This window comes from Dipodomys ordii, unplaced genomic scaffold (genome assembly GCF_000151885.1).
Source record: "Dipodomys ordii isolate 6190 unplaced genomic scaffold, Dord_2.0 Scaffold35, whole genome shotgun sequence".
Classification (NCBI taxonomy): domain Eukaryota; kingdom Metazoa; phylum Chordata; class Mammalia; order Rodentia; family Heteromyidae; genus Dipodomys; species Dipodomys ordii.
The window spans coordinates 7,557,373-7,571,986 of NW_012267251.1; the positions used below are offsets into that span (position 1 = coordinate 7,557,373).

General features: G+C 53.0%; 1 protein-coding gene across 1 annotated transcript in view; it reads right to left on the minus strand.

The window, feature by feature from the left end:
* Positions 1-2,813: 2,813 nt before the first annotated feature.
* Lad1 (ladinin 1) overlaps positions 2,814-14,614 on the minus strand; it is a 15,502-nt gene continuing 3,701 nt past the window's right edge. Inside the window, exons 2-10 of the mRNA XM_013017540.1 lie at positions 9,513-9,650; positions 6,910-7,798; positions 6,298-6,402; positions 5,445-5,488; positions 4,988-5,060; positions 4,747-4,887; positions 4,368-4,454; positions 4,053-4,127; positions 2,814-3,474 (exon numbers count right to left, since the gene is read on the minus strand). Of these exons, the coding sequence (XP_012872994.1) occupies positions 3,469-3,474; positions 4,053-4,127; positions 4,368-4,454; positions 4,747-4,887; positions 4,988-5,060; positions 5,445-5,488; positions 6,298-6,402; positions 6,910-7,798; positions 9,513-9,650 (1,558 nt within the window). The 3' untranslated portion in view covers positions 2,814-3,468. The remainder of the gene's footprint in view (positions 3,475-4,052; positions 4,128-4,367; positions 4,455-4,746; positions 4,888-4,987; positions 5,061-5,444; positions 5,489-6,297; positions 6,403-6,909; positions 7,799-9,512; positions 9,651-14,614) is intronic.

The following is a 14,614-nucleotide window of genomic DNA, read 5'->3' on the forward strand; positions in this document are numbered from 1 at the left end:
CAGACTGCGGGGCGGGGGGGTGCGGGGGGGGCAGGGAGGGGACACAATGGGGGGTGTTGGCTGCTATTTTGGCAGGTGCCAGGCACAGGGCTAAAGGGACATGTACCCCACGCCATATAAGCCCATGTGGTCCTCCAGCTGCTCAGATAAGCTATTTAAAACCGGAGCAGATACGCAGAGAACAGGCTTGTGACATAACCCAGCTGTCCCTCTTGAGAATCCTGATAAAGTAGATGGCAGCAATCCAAGCCAGAGCAGGACTGGGGGAGGGGAGTGGGCGGGGGGGGGGAGAAACAGATGAGTTAGGAGGGATGTGGTAAAGAGCTTCATTGTAGCTGATATGAGCCATGTGTTCTTCCAGACAGGTGGTTGCTCCTAATGGGCCGAACAGCCTTAGGCAGAGTGAGTTTTCTCCACGACTGACCGTGGAGGCCATGTACGAGGCTCTCCTCCCGAGGAATAGACTTAAACCACCAGAGGAGGTTAGATACCAGTGAGAAGAGCCATTCCCTTTGGATGGATAGCCAAGCTATAAATGCATGGCTAACGATTAGGACCTGCTAACTCACTGGATCATAGAGCCGTCGGGGTAAGGCCAGGGCTTTTGTTTTTAGCTCTGATGCATGATAGCCATGACCCTGGCGACGGTGACTGGAACATCACAGAGCTTGGCGTATGATGAAATGGAGAAAGGAGGACACCAAGGCCGCTAACAGCTGAGCTGCCTCTCCCCAGCTTTCTCCCTCCATCTCCCTCCATCTCCCTGGCTCAGATGGCACCTGACTTTGAAGAAGGACAAGATGCACCTCCTCCTCCCATCCCCAGGCCCTGAAACCCTGGGGGGCCTGGTCTCACCAGATCTTGCTCATTCGAGAAAAGCGATCCACTCTTCTTTCATGGACAAAGGAAGCCATCTTTGCCCGTTCTCTACCCTGCTCCCCTCCCCTCCCACCTTCCTGGGGGGGGGGCTCGCTTTCCCTCAGTCCTGCTGCTCTGCTCACACGCTCTCGCCCCTCACTCGGCTGGCACTGTCCTCTGTGATTCCAAGCAGCCTCCTCCGAGCCCAGTGGCCTCTATCCCCGGACTCACCGGAGCCTCCTCACTGCCAGGAAATGAGTAGCAGTGGATGCTGAAGCCAGGCCCCAGTGGCCAGCCACCAGGAAGAGGGCTACAAGGAAGCAGAGGGAGTTGAGAAAGTCGGATGGAGGGAGCAGAAGGGCTGACGAGGAAGAGGCCAGGCTGGAGGGAGAGAAAGCAGAGCAGCCTCATCTCTGTCTCCCATTCCAGCCCATCAGGATCTGCTTTGCCTTGTGCCCTGGCCTGGAATGTCCCAGACAATTAGGAATGACTTTTCCTAGTTTCAGGGTCACTATTTCTCCTTCAGAAAGCCATGTTCTTTTTCCTAGATGCCTAAAAGAGGAATGTGGGTATCTCCCCAAGATCCCCCAGGTTCTTTGTGTCTACAGACCATAGGCATGAACTTCTGACTGGGTCTCCTAAGAGAGCTCCATCCAGAGAGCCCTTAGGTGGCCGCTCCATCATACACAAAAGCTAGTGACTGGCCGGGTTGCTCTCACCCACCACCCAGTCCCCAGCTGCTGCTCTTTGTCACCAGCTGCAGTCTTGTGTGTGATGTGTCTCCTAATTCATCCGTTTGCCCGACAGGAGCATGAATGCAAAGGCAGAGCTGAGTCCAGAGTTCCCCTCAGCAAAGCAGCCTGTCCTCAGTGTGCACCCCACAAATGCCACCACATTGAGGCAACAGCCCTTCCACTGCCCGGGGAGAGCTTTTGGGAGCCTCCGTTCCTAAGAAAAGTCTGACACCATCGTTTTGATGGCTGGCCAAGTTCCACTGCCAGACACTTCACAAAGCTCAGAGCCCAGAGCACTCTGCGCTCTTGAAGGTCACTTGCTTGAACCCTGAAGGTCAGAGAAAGGAAATGTCGCAGGCTTATATCTAAGTCCCCAGCAGACTTGGGGACCGGCACCGGGGTCTCCTGAGTCTCCAGGTGGCACAGAGCACCCCTCTATCCTGCCCAGCTTCCAATCAACCTGCAACCATAGCACTGGGCTTTTGCCAAAGCTGCAACCCGAGAAGAGGGGCCAGGCAGCCCCAGGGCCCACTCCGCTGACTCAGGCCGGTAGGAGGCAGTTTATGGGGGCTCATTGGCAGATGTGGGACAGCACAGGGCACTGGGAGGCTGACACACATGGGACCCAAAAGAGGAGCCTTCACCTGGGATTGTCAAGCCTGGGTCAAGCATGGGGAACTGGAGCGTGTTGCTGCCCTTATGAGCCCTGTTCCAAGAAGCTCTGGAGCTTCTACAGCTGGGCAAGCGGGGCGCAGACAGAGTCCTTACCTGCTCCCACCCACTGTTGGTTCTGGATGAAATCTGAGCAGTCACCTGGGAGTAAGAGCTCTAACTATGAAAGAAGGTATTTTTCCCGTTACATCCTGGAAACATCTGGAAGATACTAGAAGACCTTGCTCAGTCTGGTCATCCCTGTATTTCAGATGGTTCGGTATCCCCCAAGCCCACATGGGCCATGGGGTTGAGGAAATGAGCTGGGGAGAGGCTGAAGGGAAGACGGCATGCCCCGGTACACGGCGATTCTAGCCTCCCGAGTCACCATGCACTGAGTATAAAACCCTGGCACCTTAACATTTGGGGGTGGGGGGGTAGAAAATGATCCTTGTCCCACCCCAGCCAAAACCACCCTCCTCCCTCTCTGCAGCTGGTTCCCTTGGAAAGCAAAACCCCTAGGAAGGAATTCACTTCACTTGAAAGAATCGTCATCATTTGTGCCTGAGAAAATGAATTTTTAACAGATTCTTCCTGAGAACAGGGTTTTCTGAGCAAGGGGAGGGAGGCTAAGTGACTCCATAAAAAGCCACCGAGCTCCTGGACGGACAACGCAGCAGGCCAGGGAAGGGAAGGGACACAAAGCAGGAAGACGGAGCAATGGACCAGGCCTGGCAATTCCTTCCCAATGTGGTCGGAGGGCCTTGGCAGGCTGGAACCAGGTCCCAAGGTCCAGGTCTTGGTAAGGCGACATCATGAGCACACAGAGTACCAGCCAAGAGCAGATGAGACAGATGACCTTGGGAGTCCTTGAGAGATGGTCCCACCCTGACCCGGAAGGAGTCATCTTTGAGGAAGCCACCAAGACTCCCTCCAGCGACCTAGTGCCAGATCCTGGCTGCCAGTGGGACCAGGACTTGCTGTGCTTTCCACAGGACAGGAAAGTGCCAAGGCTGGGAAGGAGGTGGGCGAAAGAGGAGGCTGAGTTGTCACTCATGTTCCTGGTTCTCAGGAGCCACAGCCAGAGGTCCAGAGGCAAATAGGACTGGAGGCAGTGAGAGACGAGGGTGCTGCTTCGAAGGCAGGGGCCCAGCATCCCAGAGAGGGCCTGGACGAGAGGGGGCCGGGGTAAGAGAGGGCCGGGACGTTCTGTCTTGCAGGCTTGTCACACCTGTTGAGGTCAATTAGAACAAATGAAGTGGGTTCCTAGGCTGGAAGGAAAAGGGAATCTTTGAGCAGGAAGCATCCCTTTGCCCAAGCCTTATACCCACAGTGCGTGGGAGAACCAAATCTGCTGGTTTAAGAGAGGTGCTATGAACCAGGCACCAGTGGCTCATACCTGTCATCCTAACTACTCAGGAGGCTGGGGTCTGAGGATCATGGTTCAAAGACAGCCCAAGCAGAAAAGTCTGAGAGACTCTTATCTCCAATAAACTACTCAGAAAAAGTCAGAAGCGGTAGAGCACTAGCCTTGAGCATGAAGAGTCTCAGGGACAGCGCCCAGGCCCTGAGTTTAAGCCCCAGGACCAGAAAAAAAAATTTTTAGATAGGGGTGCGATGTCTCAACAAAGCCAGCAGGCTATCCATATGCCCATGAGAGAATCATCACAGTCAAACATGCAGGGACTGGGGGATTCTGGGAACCTAGACTATACAATGGCAGGCCAGTAAGTGTATAGACACAAGTGACTATTTAGTGGGGCAGGTCTCTCAGTGTGCCCCATAATCCTGGGCCCACACCTTACTCACCTCAGCATCCAAGGAAGAATCCGATTTCTTCCCCCACTGAGTCCTCTTGGTAGCTGCCAGTTCTTTCCGTACCTCCTGAAGTGGGGGCATTATGAGGGAGATCAGAAATGCTAAGGAGAAGTTTGAACTCCCAGGCTCACCCCTGCTCAGAGTGCCCTCCCTCTTCCTGGAGGGTAAAAGGACCCCGGGCCTCTTCTCTGCTACAGGCAATCTGTGGCCACCTTTCCTCTCCACCATCCCCACTTCTGAAACGACCCCCCACTTGAGGGTTGTCCCTCCTGACCGCATCATCGCACCACCATGGGGACAGGGTACCTGGGGGTCCTGCTCTCCAGACTCCTGGGTCCTGCTGATCCACAGGTTGAGCCTTGATGTCACCACCCCAGACAGCCTCAAGTTCTCCTAGAAAGAAAGGCGCCATCTCAGGGTTTGGGAAGAGGAAGGCTTTCTCCAAGGCCCCCGGCACGGGAACAGAACCCCTTTCTCCCCTCCCCCAGCGCAGGCCATGCGCCCTCGACAGGGAGCAATGCGCCCAGCTAGAAGGAGCCGGGCTCAGGGACACCAATGCTAAGGCCACGCTCTGCCAATGCTTATGTGTGAAAATAGTTTCTAGCACTGCCCAGGCTGAGGCTCACATTCTGGATACGTCAGAACTCATCCGCTTAGAGAGCCCCAGGTGGGCTTTGCCCCTCACCTTCCGGCTGGAGGCTGGCTCTACCCGGCTCTGGCCCCCTGCCAACTCCTTCTCAAAGATGTGGCGCTTGCTGGCTACTCCTGCAGGAGTCACAAAGACCTCGGCGCGGGAGGAGCCCGATGACCTGACGGACTCTGATCGCTGGAAACAGAAACGCCAACTGCTGAGCCGGGAGCATGAGGTCCCTGGGTCATACCAGCCCCTGAGGCAAGGGACCCCGCCCCTCCGGAAGAGCCCCCACCTGTATGGCCGTGTGGTATCGCTCCAGCTTCTCGCCTAGCTTAACTGTGCTGGCTGGTAGCCTCACACTGGCACTGCGGGATGGGAAGACAGGAGGAGACAAACTGGATGAGACACTGCCCCTCTGGGAGCTAAGGCCCGGCAGCCAGACCCACCAACTCAGCAAAGAGAACATGCCCACCACCGCATCACAGACCCCATCTTAACCAATGAAAGTTAGGCCTGGTGTTGCATACCTGCTCTCACAACTATACAGGAAGTGTAAATATGAGGATCACAGTCAAAGACAAAGATGTAAGCCCCTACCTAAAATATAACTAAAGCAAAAAGAGCTGGGGGTATGGCTCAAGTGGTAGAGCACCCACCTAGCAAGCACAAGGCCCTGAGTGTGAGCCCCATACCACCAAACAAAAAAGAGAGATCAGACAAGACAGTGCCAAAAGTTCTAGGCCTCCCACCTGCGAGTTAAGGTTGCTTCCGAGTTGTCTTTTCTAGGGCTCATCTGAAATGAGAAGCAGGGTGTTGGTGAGTTAGGAGTTCCAGGAAATTCCATAGCTCCTCTCCATGAGGGGCACAGTTCTCAGTATGTTTTCTCCCCCTTCACAACTTCCCGCTACTATCACCAAAGAAATCAGCCTTCATTAGCGGCCCTCATCTCCTCAGGAAAGCCTTTGCCTCCACATTCCAGTCTGGGTCCCAAGGCCTTTCCTAGGCCCCCACCAAACTTGCTAGGGAACCTGTTACCACTTGAATTACTTTCTCCCTGCTTCCCCACTGACCAAAAACCCATGGGCACTAGCCAGCCTCAGGCCTCAGCTCCTCCCCAGGCCCTGGCACATATTAGTACAAGTCAGAGTCAAGTGATGAATGAGTAGGTGATCCAAAGGCTGGATGAGCTCCCTATGCTCCTCAATTATACTATGGGGCAGGGCCAGGCAGAGGGCACTAGGACCACCCTGCTGCTCTCCACCTTACTGGTGCCTACTGGGTTGAGGAGAGGGACTCATAAAGGCAGGCTGATTCTAGCTCCCACAGCCTAGCCAAATGGGGGCATATTCCTGCAGTTCTGATTGCTTCCACTAGGTGGGGCTGCTCATATGTATTCTCGCCCACCTTCTAAGTCATTGACCTACTCTGTTTTATTGAGTAAGACCGGGCCTGGTTTGGGCCACCCATGGGAATGAAAAGCCCCTCTCTATATAAAGGATCTGTCTTTAGAATAACCCAAGGCTCCTAACGCTTAATGGTGGCTGTATTCCTGGGCCTGCTCTCCAGTGACTTGGAGACAAGGAAGGGATCCCTGGTTCTCACCCGAAAAGAGATGGTCCTGGGGCTAGAGCGCTTGAGGGAGCTGCTGTAGGTGATCTGGGTGGGTGAAGATGTGTCTGCCTCATCCTCCTTGCTGGGGATTTTCACCTGAATGGAGCAGGGGATGTGTCACACAAGAACTGACCTTCCTGGAGAACAGTCTAGTGACCGCCCAGGCCCAAGCAGCCCCCTGGCCCAAGCTGCCATGTGGCCTGGCCTTCCCAAGCAAGCACTGAAGAAAGTGGGGGACAAGGAAACAGCCCTGCGTCACTCTCCTGTGTCTGCTATGGGGCAGCTGGCCTAGTCCCACGGGGCCAGCCGGAGCTTTGTAGGAAAGTTTCTGGAAGGATCCGAGGCCTTCCACAAGGCTGCTATGGTCCTGGAGTCCAGGTCCCAGTTGGGGATACAGTATGGGTGGACCTACTCCTTTCAGCTCCAAAACCCTGCCTCGGTCTCGGACACCCTATTCTGACAATGGCTGGGGACAGCAGACAGAAGAAACCACCAAGGCCAGCCTGAGAGAACAGGACATAGCAAGGGAACAGGAGGCCACCGGACAGGGTGAGGCGGTGATCCCAGAGGCGGGGAAGGGGCAGGGACAGGAGCACGGCCAACCTGGAGTGTGATAGGTGGGAGGCGGGAAGCAGCAGTCGGAGGCTCTGGCTTTGCAGAGGAAGGAGGGCTCGGCCCAGGGAGAGCTCTTCCTCTGGGCTCCTTGGTGGTGGCCTGGCTTCTTGGGGGAGGCTGGGGCTGCTCTGTGATGACTGCCCTGTTTGGAGCTGCCTTTGTCTCTGAGACTGACCCCTTCTCAAAGATGGACGCCTTCTCAGACACTAGCCTCCTCTCTGGTGTCTTCTCGGAGATGCCCGCTCTTTCTTCAGGTGGCTTCTTCTCCAGGCTGGATCTTTTCTCTGATACTTCTATCTTCTGGGACACAGATGTCTTCCCGGAGATCAATGACTTCTCTGAGACACTTGTTTTTTCTGGAACCAACTTCTCCTGGCCACCTGTCTTTGCCAAGGCTGCCAACCCCTCATCCGGGGACCCTTTCTCCGCGGCCACCCCCTTCTTGGAAACACAGGCTTTCTCTGCGGCCAGTCTCGTGGCAGGCGATGCTGGCTTCTCTGGCACAGGGGATCTCTCAGAGACCGAACTCTTCTCCAGGAGCTCCTTCTTCCCTGCTTCTGGCTCCTGGCTTTCTGCACACTCCTCCTCCTCCCGGGCCCAAGGGCCCAGGCGCTCCCGGTTCAGTCTCCGGCGAGGCAAGGACTCCAAGTCCCTCTTGGGCACAAGGGGGCGCTGCTGTGGCTGCTCGGGGCCTGCGCTCTCCTGCCCCTCCTCTGCCTCGGGCCTCTCTTGGATGGGGGCCTGCGCAGCCTCCACAGCTTGCCGCCTCTGCCTCCGCTCCTGTCGCGTTCTGAGGATGGTCTGGATGTCCTCCACCTCTTCTTGGAAAGCTGGAGATGCTGGCTTGGGCACCTCTGCTTCCTCTACACTGGGCAGCCTGAGTTAGAAAACAGGGTGAGAGATTGAGTCAGAGGATTTCAGACATAACGGGGACCAGGGGTGTAACCGGGCCCCAAACCAATAAGCACAGGTCAAAGAAGCCAGGCCCTGGCCTTCTTCCCCTCCCCCTACCACCTAAAGAAGGCTCACGTTTCTCGGCTATATATACAAGGTATCGTTTGCCCAAGCACTCCATGCTTTTAAAAAGGATACAAATCCCTGTAAGGTCCAATCAGCTACATTCAGACATCATCAGCCAAAACTGATGGAACAACTTTTCTCCACATGCTTTGGCCCAAGGGGGTTGGGGGGGGGGTGTTGTCAGAAAAAGAGTAACACAGTCCAAGTCCCTAAGAGCTAAGATGGAGAGCAGAGTGTTCAAGATCTGTCTGAGGTCGCTGGCAGCTCCTTGTCAGGGGCTGGGTGGTGAACTTCAAGTATTCTGAAGTTCTGCCCCCACACTCTTGTCCTTTGCTTGGCAGACACAGGTTAGGGTCATCCCCAAACACATAACCTGGTCCCCCTTCTCTGGGAAGTGAAAGGGAACAAGACCAAATCAGGGAATGGCCCAGACCTACTGGGCTTGGTTTCCATCTGAAAAAGATTCTTGGCCAAGCCTGTAATGCTCACTACACAAGAGGCTGAGATCTGAGAATCGTGATTCAAAGCTGGCCCCAGCAGGAAAGTCCATGAGACTCTTATTTCTAATTAACTGCCCAAAATGTGTCAGTACAGAAGAGAAAAGGAGATTCTTTTCCTTTGACTACCCTGCTCCCTGTGTGAATTCAGTCAAGTTTACTTCCAGTGTGAGCCTCAGTTTTCAGATCTGCAAACTAGGCTTGTACAGAGACTGGTCAAATAAAGGGCACAGTCCTGCCACATTGCAGTACTCAGACAGTTCTGGGCCTTTCTCTTCCTTTTCCTCATGACCCAAAATCTAGATAGCACACTGCCACACCACCCACCGCCCATTCCTGCCCTCAGAAGCAGATAATTGCCAGGCACCAGTGGCTCACATCTGTAATCCTAGTAATCCTAGCTACTCCAGAGGCTGCGACTTGAGGATCCCGGTTTGAAGTCAGCCAGGGCAGGAAAGTCTGTGAGATTCTTACCTCCAAATAACTACCAAAAAGCTTACTTCCAATTCACCACCAAAAATGGAGTGGTAGAGTGCTAGCCTTGAACAAAAGAAGCTCAGAGACAATACCCAAACTGAGTTCAAGCCCCAGTACGTGTACACACACACACACACACACACAGAGTGAGGGCTGGGCTACAGAGCCAAGGCTGAGTTTAATGGAAAGAGTAGTTATAGACCCGGACAAAACTGGATGTTAGTGTCTAGTTATATGATCTCAGTGAGTCACCTAAGTACCCTTTGACCCAGTTTCTACAACTGTAAAAATAATACCTGTCTCTCAAGATTGCTATAAGGACTGAGTGAGACTGAGTGAGTGACGTCCATAAAATCTCCAGCCGAGCATGAGCTCACAAATGTCTCAACCAACAATCACACGGTCAGTGTGAGGAGAGCGGGAAGCCCAGCCGCGCTGGGAAACAGTGAGGCACTGATGATAACATCACACACCTGCGCCTCACTCACACGTGGCAAGCCAGCCGCTCTGCTCGTCACCTAGCGGGGGCCGGCTGCGTCCATCTCCGTCACCCAGGATGGGGAAATGATACCCAGGGCCCCTCCCCAGGCCGACTACCTCTCTGTAGCCCGCCGCTCTCCATTCTGGGTGAGCCCAGAAGATTCATCGTCCGTGGTAGAACTCAGGTTGCGGTGCCGCCGCCTGCGTTCCCGCTCCTGCTCCTCCTCATCTTCCAGAGTCCGCTGCCGGGCCAGGCTGGGGGAGAGGAGGTAAGAATCAACATGGCCTCCCTTCCACAGGCTGGGAGAAGACACACCGCCCTGTAGGTATGTGAGCAATGCTCCACCTCTACCATCTAAACTGAGAGGTGGTGTAAGTAAAATACACACTGGATTTCAAAGACCCAGGATGAAAACCAAGACATAAAGGCTTAGCTGAGCCGGACACCGGTGGCCCATGCCTGTAATCCTAGCTACTCGGGAGGCTGAGATCTGAGGATCTCGGTTCAAAGTCAGCCAGGGCAGGAAATTCCATCAGACTTTCATCTCTAATTAACCACCAAAAGGAAAAAAAATCTGAGAAGTAGAGCTGTGGCTCAGGTGGTAGAGCACTAGCCTTGAATAAAAAAAGCTCAGAGACAGTGCCCAGGCCTTGAGTTCAAGCCCCAGGACTTGCACCAAAGGCGGGGAAAATAATAAAAGAATTGTGTGGCTGAACTATGATTGTCTCCCATTCCAACTACTTGGGAGGCTGAAGCAGGAAGATCACATGAGCCCAGGAGGTCAAGGCCCACACAGGTGTCATACCAAGACCATTCTCAAATGGTAGATATTACGTGTGCAAATGACCTTTTGGATACATCGGGGCATAAGGTTTGGGGATCTTTTTGTTTGGGGCGGCACTGGGGTTTTAAACTTAGGGCTTTGCACTGGCTTGGCAGGCCCTCTACCATGTGAGCCCTTTTTCACATGTCTATTCTTTGAGATAAGCATCTTGTTTCTTAACCAGGGCTGAGCAGAAGAACCATGATCCTCCATTTACCCTTCCCACCATAGCTGGGATGACAGGTGCATACCGACCGCCACATCCAGCTTTTTCTATTGAAACTGGGTCTCCTGAACTGTACTGGCTTCAACCCGTGATCCTTTGGATCTCAGTGTCCTGAGTAGGTAGGATTACAATGACCTGTACCCAGTCAACTGAAGTCTTTGGTTAAAATTCTTTTTGCTTCTTTTACTTTTCATATTGACTACTAGAAAATAAATTATATTAGCGATATGGTTCATATTATATATGTATTATGTTCTACAAAAGCTAAATAGATCTGAGGTAAGTCAAGCTTTCTCCTGAACACATTGACATTCCAGTCAGATAACTTTATGCGTAGAAGCTATACTGGTTTGTCCCTATTCGATGTCAGCCACAACTCTCAGTTGTGACAACCAAAAACTGTTTTTTAACATTCTCCCAAATCCCCTGAGGGTCAAAATCACCCCCAGACAAGACCTATTGTGTTGGACTTCAGTCTGGGCTCCAGGTGAGGAGAGGCCCTCTCCCTCTGTGGGGTGGCGAGGAATGTGGAAAGGTAGGTATGGTCCTGCCTGAAGAAAAGCAGGTAAACTTGACAAATCCCTTTCTCTTTTCAGTCCTGAGATTCTTAGATCATATCCACTGATGGACAATAACAGAAGTATGTCCTCAGAGTGACTCAATTCCCCATAAAAATGCTTTGCCTTTGGTGGCAGGGGCGGAAGTTAAGACTTACAAACAAGACCAGTTATGCCTAGAGAAATCCAACACACACCTTCACCTAAAGGTGACTTCTCTCACTGTTAGAACTTTGGCTTGTCCAGAGGAGCATTTGATCCCTGCCACCCAGAGACCTTTCTTATACTCCTGGGGCCAGCCAGGCGCTCTCAAAGCCAGCCAACCAACCTCCTTGAATCCCTCATCTATCCAACCAGCCACCTGTCAATCCAAATACCCATCCATCCCGTTACCCACCAACGTCTCTCACCCTTATGCACCTGCACTGCCACGTGCACACTCACCTTCCCATCAGCCCATCTTCCCTTCCATCCCTCCACCCACCCTGCCATCAAACCAAGAGCAAATGAACGCTTGCAATTACAATGGGCTATGCTGACCGTGCAACTGACACGGTCACAAAACAATATAACAGGGTCTCTAACGATAACCTACAATCTGGTGGTCCAGAGGTAGGTCCAGCAACTCGGCCAAGCAAAACTCAGAAATGGCTCTGCAGAGGAACAATGATTCCTCTGGGGCAGATTACCAGGACCGGCTCACAGCAAACACTGAACCTGGAGCAGACCTCTGGGCAAACAGGACTTCAGTAGGGGTAATGGCGGTGGGAGACAAACTGGCAAAAATAAAATTAAAATTAAAATACAATAAAATGGGCTGGGCATCACCCCAAGAGGCCGGAGTCTGTGAACGGGGAGGGGGGGCCAGCAGGCTGAGAAGGTCAGCTAGAATGAGCCTTCCCCAGAACCTCTCTCCAATAACCTCAGTGATCTGGGACTCAAATCAGAAGACTCAAAAAAAAAAAACAGTCTCCATGTTCCCATCCAGAGCAGCTGCCCAACTCTTGCCTGTCTTCATTTAAAGCTTCTCTTCTCCTGAAGGGTATCACAGGGTAGCCATTCCTTGATTTAGGGAAGAGTTTGTTTTCTGAGAAAACAAAAATCATGGAAATGCACCCATTTTAAACACTGAATACACCTAAAAATGCAACTACAGGCCTCCTGGAGGAGAAATCCCTCACTGTCTTTGAAGGCAGGGACAGCAGTGTGGTTCTGGTCCCCCAGTCCTGGGACAAGTCATTTTTCCCTGTGTTGTTACCGATGCTCCTGCTGCTGTGGGTGGTAGAAGGGGGAGACTGTAGCTCAAGCTGGCCTCAAACTCTTAATCCTCCCTTCTAAACTTCCGAGTGCTGCAATTCCACCTGGTTATCACTTCCTTTTCTCTTCCTCAGTTTTTGTTACTAAAACGAGGCAGATGAAACACACAAGGACTCTGATTTTTTTTCCCCCTCACATTGTATCACATCAATAGAGACAATCTTCACTAATTTTTTGAGCATCTTGTGACCAGGCAGATAGTAGGAGCCAGAACACAGAAGACAAAGAGACCGCCAGGTCTCCCTGGAGCATGGTATGAAGGAGAGAGGAGGTAGTGAGCAAGGAAACTGCCCTGGAGAAAAGCACATCCACCAGGTGTCATGAGCGCAATGGGACAGGTGAGTGAGCTAGAGGAGGCCTCTCGGACACACCTGGCTCAAGAGAAAGAGAGAGGCAGTGGAGCCCGATGGTGGAGCCAGTGGTGAAGATGCTGAGGAGAGGGGTGCAGTACAGAGCCCGCGGGGAAGGGGGAGGGGAACTGGGTGTATAAGAGGGTAGCCATAAATAGGCCTTCAGGGGAGCTGGACAGAGATGCCAACTAACAAATGTTGGTCTCTTCCTCCCTGGGACTGACCACATCTCAAGACTTAAGTGCCCAGGCTGGCTTTGAACTGTGATCCTCAGATCTCAGCCTCTGAGTAGTTAGGATTATCGGTGCAGCGCAGCTATGCTTGATGATAATCCACACCTTTCTCTCACCTGGTGCAGATGGAGAAGGGCCCAGCCTGAGGCTTCCCCGACCTTGGCGATAAAACTCAGGCAATGAACTCAGGGCCTTCTGCTTAATAGACAGGAGCTCCACTGCGGAGCCCCACCTGTAGCACGGTACCACAGAGCGTAGAAGGATTTCCCTGGACCTCCACTGGATCCCTGTGAGCTCTTTAATATTTGTCAGTAGATCCTCCCTTCGTTACTCATTCATTCACTACTCACAAACTGATGGTCTCTCATGAGCCAGGGCCTGGTGTCCCATCTCTCCTCAGCTGTCTTCATTCAGACAGAAACGCCATCTTCTGCTGGCTTTCATCCGAGACCACATCTGAAAGCTCTCTCTATATCTAGTTTGGAGACAGCTCTTGCACTCGGAAGAGAGAGTCCGTGTATGAAGAAAGTGGCCCGCACATCAAAAGCTCCTTTCTCTGAGCATGCGTACAGCAGGGGCGGCTGCCGTCTCTGGGATTCTCTGACCCGAGCAGCCCAGCTCCCACACACAGCTTCAGAGGACCCACATATTTATTTGTCCTCCCGTGGGGCCTTTTGTTTTTTGGGTCCGGTCGTGGGCCTGAACTCTGGGCCCAGGTGCTATCCCTCAGCTCTTCAGCTCAAGGCTAGTGCTAGTGCTCTACCACTTGAGCCACAATGCCACTTCCGGCTTTTTTTTGTCTGCTTATGTGGTGCTGAGGAATCGAACCCAGGACCTCAAGCATGCAAGGCAAGCGCTCTACCACTGAGCCACCTTCCCAGCCCCCTCCCGTGGGGCCTTTTATGGTGTCCCATCAGCCTGAGCCTGGGCTCCTCGCAAGCAACTCACTTCCCTGGCAGGGCCAGCCTGGAGAAGACAGGGCCCAGCTATCCCTGAGTAATTCCCAAGTTTGACACCAAGACCCCAGCGCTCACCCGAGGTGACATGGTCACTGCCCCTGCCACTCAGAGATCACGGAGCTGCCTTCAACTCCTGACACCTCACAAAACACACACACACACACACACACACACCCCAGGGCAGGAATTTTATCTCCAAGAAGCCAAGATTACTGCTGGCCTTGAAGATGAGGAAATAGCCAGAAATGAAAGGGAAGGAAGGGCAGAAGGTCAGTCCCCAGAAGGGACCTCAGCAGGTGCAGCAGCTGAAACCCATAATAAATGAGGGTCCTGTCAGAACAGGGCAGGAGGGACTAACATGTAAGTGCTGGCAATAACGCTAGACACTGTCCTGGGTGTATTAAAACAATGTGGATATTAATCTTTACACTCAAGCCACTCTGCATTTGAGGAACCTGAGGCTCAGAGGAGTTAATAACATTCTGAAGGAAGTGCAGCTAACAAAAGCGAAAACAACCCAAGCTGGGCAGGCGCGTTGATGGCTGGCACCTGTAATCCTAGCTGCTCAAGAGGCTGAGATCTGAGGATCGTGGATCAAGGCCAGCCTGGGCAGAAAAATCCAAGACACTCTATCTCCAATTAACTCGCAAAAAGCCACAAGTGGAGTGCCTACCTAGAGTGAAAAAGCTAAGGGGCTGTGGCTAGACCCTGAGTTCAAGCCGGAGGAGGAGGAGGAGGAGGAGGAGGAGGAGG